The 7656-nt window shown below is 39.7% G+C and overlaps 1 protein-coding gene across 1 annotated transcript in view; it reads left to right on the top strand.

The window, feature by feature from the left end:
• PTPN13 (protein tyrosine phosphatase non-receptor type 13) overlaps positions 1-2361 on the top strand; it is a 224735-nt gene extending 222374 nt beyond the window's left edge. The window contains exon 48 of the mRNA XM_082463223.1: positions 2069-2361. Coding sequence (XP_082319349.1) covers positions 2069-2164 — 96 coding nt within the window. The 3' untranslated portion in view covers positions 2165-2361. The remainder of the gene's footprint in view (positions 1-2068) is intronic.
• The last annotated feature ends 5295 nt before the right edge of the window (positions 2362-7656 follow it).

Raw genomic sequence — 7656 nt, forward strand, 5'->3', positions numbered from 1 at the left:
GAGAAGGCACCCTTGGGAAAGTGTTCATTTATCCTCTGTTTTGATCATTTTCATTTCTCTTACCTGAAGTCAAAACATGGGTTAAATCACCCACTGACCTACAGACTTGGGTCCTTCCCAGGGACTGCATTACTTAGACTGTCTGCTCTGCATAGCTCCATTACCCATTTTGTCTGTATTGGGGGAGGGATGTGGAAGCTAGTTTCATATATCTATAAATTCATTTATCTCTACCTCTTAAAGAATATAGAAGTTTACTATTTTTAAAATTTAAATTTGCCTACTTTCCCTTCATACACCTTTTTAATTCAAATTAAGTCTCCTAAATATTAAGCTGATTCACAGTCATATTTTTCTAGGTAACAAAAACATACTGATTTGTATAAGCAGTTCTTTAGACCCAGGAAGTTCACTTGTTTAACAGATGTTTATTAAGTGCCTACTATATGCCAGGCACTCTTCTAGATGCTTGGAGCATATCAGTGAATAAGATGAAGATCCCTGATGGAATAACAAAGATCTTCTAGTGGATGGTGATGAGGAAGGCAGATAATAAACCTGAGTTTATTATTATTTATTATTATTATTAGTTTATTATTATTATTTATTTTTATTATTATTATTTAACTGAGTAAACAATATAGGATCTTTGAAAGTGATAAGTGCTTTAGAGGGAAAAAGAGTAGGGTAAAGAGGATGAGTCATGGCAGGTTGGGGTGCTACTTTAAATAGAGTGGCACCACTGAGGACGTAACCCTTGAGCAAAGATTTGAAGGACGTGAAGCAGGTGGTCATGCAGATGTCTGGGGGTAAGAGCCTTTCAGGCAGACAGAACCACCTGCGAGGAGGTCCAAGGTGGGAGTGGGTCTTGTGTGTTCGAGAATAATCATGGCCAGTGTGTCTGAGGTGGAGGCAGCCGGAGGGGAAGTGCGAGAGGAGGTGACAGGGCCAGGGCCTGGGCTTTCCTCTGAGTGAGATGGAGCCATCGCAGAATTGTCTGTATAGAATGACATGATCTGACTCCCATTTTAAAGGACCACTCTGGCTGCTGTGTTAAAACAAGACCAAATTGAATTGGGAAGGAGGGTGCAGGGTTAGAAGCAGGAGGTTGGTTAGGTGGCAAGCAGTGGTGGCCCAGATTGGAGGGGTGAGTGTGGATGTAGGGAGAAAAGGGCATTATGTGAAGTGTTTGCTAATGGATTGTTTGTGGCGTGAGAGAAAGTCAAGGATAAATGTGTGGAAAATGTGGGCAAATTAAAATTCAAATGGGCAAAAGGAAATAAAAGGGTTACTTGTATTCCTCTTCTTCAGAGTTGTTAACATTTTAGGCAACATTCCGAACATTCTTTAGTGCACAGTGTGTGTGCTCACATGCACACAACTGTTTTAAATGAGATTCAACTGTAGTTATTACTGTTACTTTCCACTTAGTATACTGTGAATTTTTCCCATTTATTTTCAGGCCCATTAATTCCTTGCCAAATAACAGGAAAACTCAGATCCCTGCACTGTCAACTTAATAGAGAGTTAATTTCACTGAAAAAGTTAATTTTCAAAAAAACATTGATTTTTGAAATCAAAAATATTCTTTTGTTCCAAAATATTTAAAGACAGTTATTTTGTGTAGTTCCTTGGGTATTAATTTCTTGACATTTCAAAACATCAAGATGAGTTCAATAAGTCTAGAGGAAATTTTGTAGGAAGTTTATTTTTCCATTATAAAAGCAAATCATAAAAATCACCAAAGCACAAACAAATAGAAGTGGCCCACCCATCAGAGACAACTTCAGTTAGCACTCACCACCCACCCCCAAGGCTTCTTCCCTCCACATTTTGTCAATCTGGTTTCTGTTTCTTATAATTTTTGTGACAGTGCACAATTCTATACCCTGCTTCTTACATTCAACCCTATAACACAAGTTTTCATATTTTCAAAATTACTCAAGCATCACTTCCAGTAGTGGTGAAGCTATATGTATATATATATATTCACGTTATACATCTAAAGTCTTCTCTCCCTCTCTTTTTTTTTTTCCTCTTTTTTTTGGGGGTGGGGGGGCGGCTATAGGATCAGTATATTTTCTGCTATCAAGTCATCCTTTATGTCCTGACACGTCTTCAAGCTGAAGAGGAGGAGAAAGAGCAGGCCCCGCCTCTGAAATGACATGACAAGAACAGCCTTCTGGATGTCTGTCCGTTTCTCTGCTAACTTCCCGCAGACGCTCCTGCTGTCCATTTAAAATAAAGATCACAGGGCAGTAAGTCCATAAAACATCATTATGCTTATTCTCCTCTACCTTAGAGGGGCATTCTTAATAACAATAAATAATGGTAAATGCTGTATGTTTACAGCTACTTTAACCTGTGATAATTATCAAAGATTTTTTTAACACTAACTGAATAATGCAGATCTTAGGGATGATTAAGGCAGCATTTGACTCTAGTTGACATTGTTACAAGGACACACTGAGTCTATTTTTAACGCACCAATCTTGTTTATAGCGAAATTATTTTCCAGTATTTTTTTAAAACTAGAGCTATTTTATAGGGGATACTTGAAACCAGTATTTAAGCTTTAAATGACAGTAATATTGGCATAGAAAAAAAGGTAGCAAATGTTTACTATATCAATTTCTAATGTTTACTATCTAGAACTTCCTGTAATATATTTATATACTTTTTCATGAAAATGGACATATCCAATGTTTGTAACTGCATCATGTTATACATCATCTCACTTTGTAAATAAAAATACACATTAAAACATGAACAAGCCAAAAGTGTGTGCAGACAAGTTAGACATTTTCAGTGTGCTATTTTTTAACATTCCAGGCCTCTGGGAAGGCAGGAACTTCTGGACCCCAACTTCCATATCCCTACTGGGTCCCGGTTGTGCCAGCCACAGGCCCTGGGAGTGTTGTCAGAACCCCTGGTAGATCTTCCAGGCTCTGATGGTGAGGATCAAGTACTGACTAACAGTGGCTAAGAAATTCATTCTCCCTTCCTGCTGCCTTCCCGTGAGCCTGACCTGTACATGAGTCAGAATTTTCAAGTCTTACTTGTTGTAAAACTCAGATTATCTCATGAAAGAAAACAATATCACACTACCTGGGAGGTTTATATTTGATTCTGCCTAAAGGGAAGAGATCGGCTTCAAAGAACCTGCTTCTGATTCTCAATACGGAACGTATTTCACTAACTCCTAATTGTGATAGCATTCCTCCACTCAGTCATGATTGATGCCATCCCGAGACCCCAGAAATTGCTTGGTTCCTTCTCATAAGATTGACCAATTCTGAGCTAGTTAACTGGAGTTTCTGATCTTACCCAAGTGCAATGATTTTCTGGGACCTACTCCTGAAGAGCTGAGGCTATTTAAGGGCAGAAGACAGTGTCAGGAAATGCACAAAACCCCACAGGGATGTGTGTGACTCCTCAGCAGGTAGCAAGTTTGAATCCTACCTCAAAAGTGGCTCTGAATCTGGCAAGAGAAGTATCACCACCATCGCTTCCACTTCAATCAGAACAGTTTCTACAGATTGAGTTGTAGCTAAAGATTTGGAAAAAAGGTTTCTACTGCTTTAAAAGATTTTTAGAAACTACTGAGTGAGTTGGAATCATGAGACCTTGTTTTCCTGTCATAAGCACAGGAAACAAGGCCAGCAGGGTCTAGGAGCCAGTACAGCTGGAGGTGATTAGCTACCATCTGAAGTCAACAGAAATGGAGGGGGAAAGCTGGAGAAGGATCCTTTGTCTGGAAAGAATGTAGCTAGGAAATGGAAACTGTGGGAAGAAAATGTGGGTTTCGATTTACAAACCCTGAATGGAAACTTTTTTTTTTTTAATAAATTTATTTATTTTTGGCCGTGTTAGGTCTTTGTTGCGTGCGCGGGCTTCTCATTGCGGTGGCTTCTCTTGTTGTGGAGCACGGGCTCTAGGCACGTGGGCTCCAGTAGTTGTGGCACTCAGGCTCAGTAGTTGTGGCTTGCGGGCTCTAAAGCGCAGGCTCAGTAGTTGTGGCACACGGGCTTAGTCGCTCCGCGGCATGTGGGATCTTCCCGGACCGGGGCTTGAACCCGTGTCCCCTGCATTGGCAGGCAGGTTCTTAACCACTGCACCAACAGGGAAGCTCTGGAAACTTAATTACAGTAAAAATGTTACTGCCCTCATCTGGGACGTGGCTCCACTTCCATGGAATAGGGTGAGCCATTTGCTAGGGCCACGCTGGTTAGAAAGCATGGCGAAGCCACAGATCCAGGGTGGCACATGGAGACACTCCAATAGCCAATGAATGAATAAATACTACTTGGCTCCTAACGCACATTAGATAGCTAAGTACTATAAAATATACACCCAAACGTATAATGGCTCATACATAATAGAAGTTTATGTAAGAGATCTGGGCAAGAGAACAGCTCAGCAGGGCAGCTCTCCTCCCTCTGACTGGTAGGAACCCAGGCTGATGGAGTTTCTGTAATCAACACATAGCTTCCAAGGTCATCCTGGGAATCGTTTCCATTTCCCCAGCCAGAAAGGGGGGAAAGAGTAGGGACACCTGTGGGGGATTTTTTGAGCTGGGCAGGCCTGGAAACAAAGCACATCACTGCCATTCATTCTATCAGCAAGGACTGGCCAAACAGTGCCCTTAAGCACAAGGAAGCTGGGAAATGAGTTGGTTGAGCAGCTGATTCCCAGTGACAGACAACTCTCTGCTATAGAAGGAGAAGCACAAGTCGTGATGGAATCTATTTATAAAGCTGAACTAAAGTTGTATATTTTAAAAGAATGTATCTTAATATAGTCACTGCAAGATTGGATACATCATTTTGTCCCCAAGTTTGGTATATGTCATTAGTAGAAATATTTCTGTATTATGATAAAAAGAAGAGAAATGGCTATTGAGAAAAGGTCAGGTGTTCACATCTGTGGTTCCAAACAGCCTGCTAGATCTCTTGGTTTTAAGTCTGTTTGGGACTTCCCTGGTGGTGCAGTGGTTAAGAATCTGCCTGCCAATGCAGGGGACACAGTTTTGGTCCCTGGAGCGGGAAGATCCCACATGCTGTGGAGCAACTAAGCCCATGTGCCACAACTACTGAGCCTGCACTCTAGAGCCTGTGAGCCACAACTACTGAGCCCACACACCACAACTACTACTGAAGCCCATGTGCCCTAGAGCCCGTGCACTGCAACTACTGAGCCCACATGCCACAACTACCGAAGCCCGCGCACTCTAGGGCCTGTGTGCCGCAACTACTGAAGCCCGTGTGCCTAGAGCCTGTGCTCCACAACAAGAGAAGCCACTGCAATGAGAAACTCGCACACCACAACAAAGAGTAGCCCCTGCTTGCCACAACTAGAGAAAGCCCACGCACAGCAACAGAGATACAAGGAGGCCAAAAAAAAAAAAATGTCTAGTTATCTAAATGCAATGTGATACATCCAAGAAATTAACAACTCACCAAAGCAGTCCTTCAGTCAGATGTCTTGACGGTGGACAATGTGTTCCCATTTTACATAATTCAAGGTACCTTGTTATGGAGGAGATAAATGTAACAAATATTCCATTGACCTGCATAATATTTTAAATCCAATCTAAATTTTAATATATCAATTTGGAATTGCACTTGACTGCAAGTAAGCAAAAACTAGCCCTACAGACTTACACAAATTAGAGGTTTCTTTCTTTAAGAAAACAAGTTCAGAAGTAGACAGTTGCTGGGATTGATTCTACAGTTCGATAATGTCAGATATAGTCCCACTTGTTTATTTCTGCTTTTGTTTCCTTTCCTGAGGAGACATAACCAAAACATTATTGCTAAGACCCATGTCAAAGAGCATACCACCTATGTCTTCTTCTAGAATTGTTATGGTTTCAGGTCTTATATTTAAGTCTTTAATCCATTTTGAGTTTATTTTTGTATGTGGCATGAGAAATAGTCTAGCTTGATTCTTTTGCATTTAGCTGTCCAGTTTTCCCAACACCATTTATTGAAGAGGCTGTCTTTTTCCCATTGTATGTTCTTGCCTCATTTGTTGTAGATTAATGCCACATATGAGTGTGGGATCGTTTCTGAGCTCTCTATTCTGTTCCATTGATCTATGTCTGTTTTTGTGCCAGTACCATACTGTTTTATTACTGTAGCTTTGTAGTATAGTTTGAAATCAAAGTGTGTGATGCTTTCACCTCTGTTCTTTCTCAGTATTGTTTTGGCTATTCAGGTTCTTTTGAGTTTAATACAAACTTTAGAATTATTTGTTCTAGTTCAGTGAAAAATTCCATTGGTATTTTGATAAGGATTGCCTTTGGGTAGTACAGTCACTTTAACAATAATAATTTTTCCAATCCATGAGTACAGTATATCTTTCCATTTGTTTGTGTCATCTTCACTTTCTTTCATCAGTATCTTACAGTTTTCTGAGTTACAGGTCTTTCACCTCCTTAGATTTATACCTAAGTATTTTACTCTTTTTTGATGTGATTATAAATGGAATTATTTTCTTAATTTCTCCTTCTGATAGTTTGTTGTTGGTTTATAGAAACACAACAGATTTCTATATATTAATTTTGTATCCTGCAACTTTACTGAATTCATTGATGAGCTCTAGTTCTAGAAACACCAGTTGTTTTCTGGTGTTGACTTTAGGATTTTCTATGTATAGTATCATGTTATCGGCAAACAGTGACAGTTTTACTTCTTCCTTTCCAAGTTGGATTTCTTTTATTTCTTTTTCTTGTCTGATTTTTATGACTAGGACTTCCAATACTATGTTGAATGAAAGTGGCAAGAGTGGGCATCCTTGTCTTGTTCCTGATCTTAGAGGAAATACTTTCAGCTTTTTACCATTGAGTATTATGATAGCCATGTGCTTGTCATATATGGCCTTTATTATGTTGAGGTATGTTCCCTCTATACCCACTTTCTGGAGAGTTTTTATCATAAATAGATGTTGAATTTTGTCAAAAGCTTTTTCTGCATTTATTGAAATAGATCATATGATTTTTATTCTTCAGTTTGTTAATGTGGTGTATCACATTGATTGATTTCCGGATATTGAACCATCCTTGCATCTCTGGAATAAATCCCACTTGATCATGGTGTATGATCCTTTAATGTACTGTTGAATTTGGTTGAGGATTTTTGCATTTATGGTCATCCGTAATAGTGGCCTGTAATGTTTGTTTGTGTGTGTGTGGAGGGGGCATATCTTTGTCTGGTTTTAGTACAAGGGGACACTGGCCTTGTAGAATGAGTTCAGAAGTGTTCCTTCCACTGTAATTTTTTTGTCAAGTTTGAGAAGGATAGGTGTTAACTCCTCTTTTTTTTTTTTTAATATTTATTTATTTATTTGGTTGCACCAGGTCTTAGTTGTGGCACGTGGGCTCCTTAGTTGTGGCCTGCAAACTCTTAGTTGCAGCATGCATGTGGGATCTAGTTCTCTGACCAGGGATCAAACCTAGGCCCCCTGCATTGGGAGCGTGGAGTCTTAACCATTGTGCCACCAGGGAAGTCTCTTAACTCTTCTTTAAATGTTTAGTAGAACTCACCTGTGAAGCTGTCTGGCTCTGGACTTTTGTTTGTTGGGATTTTTAAAATACTGATTCAATTTCATTGATAATTTAGATAATTGGGCTGTTCATATTTTCTATTTTTTCCT

Source organism: Balaenoptera physalus (assembly GCF_965194825.1).
Source record: "Balaenoptera physalus genome assembly, chromosome: 5".
Classification (NCBI taxonomy): Eukaryota; Metazoa; Chordata; class Mammalia; order Artiodactyla; family Balaenopteridae; genus Balaenoptera; species Balaenoptera physalus.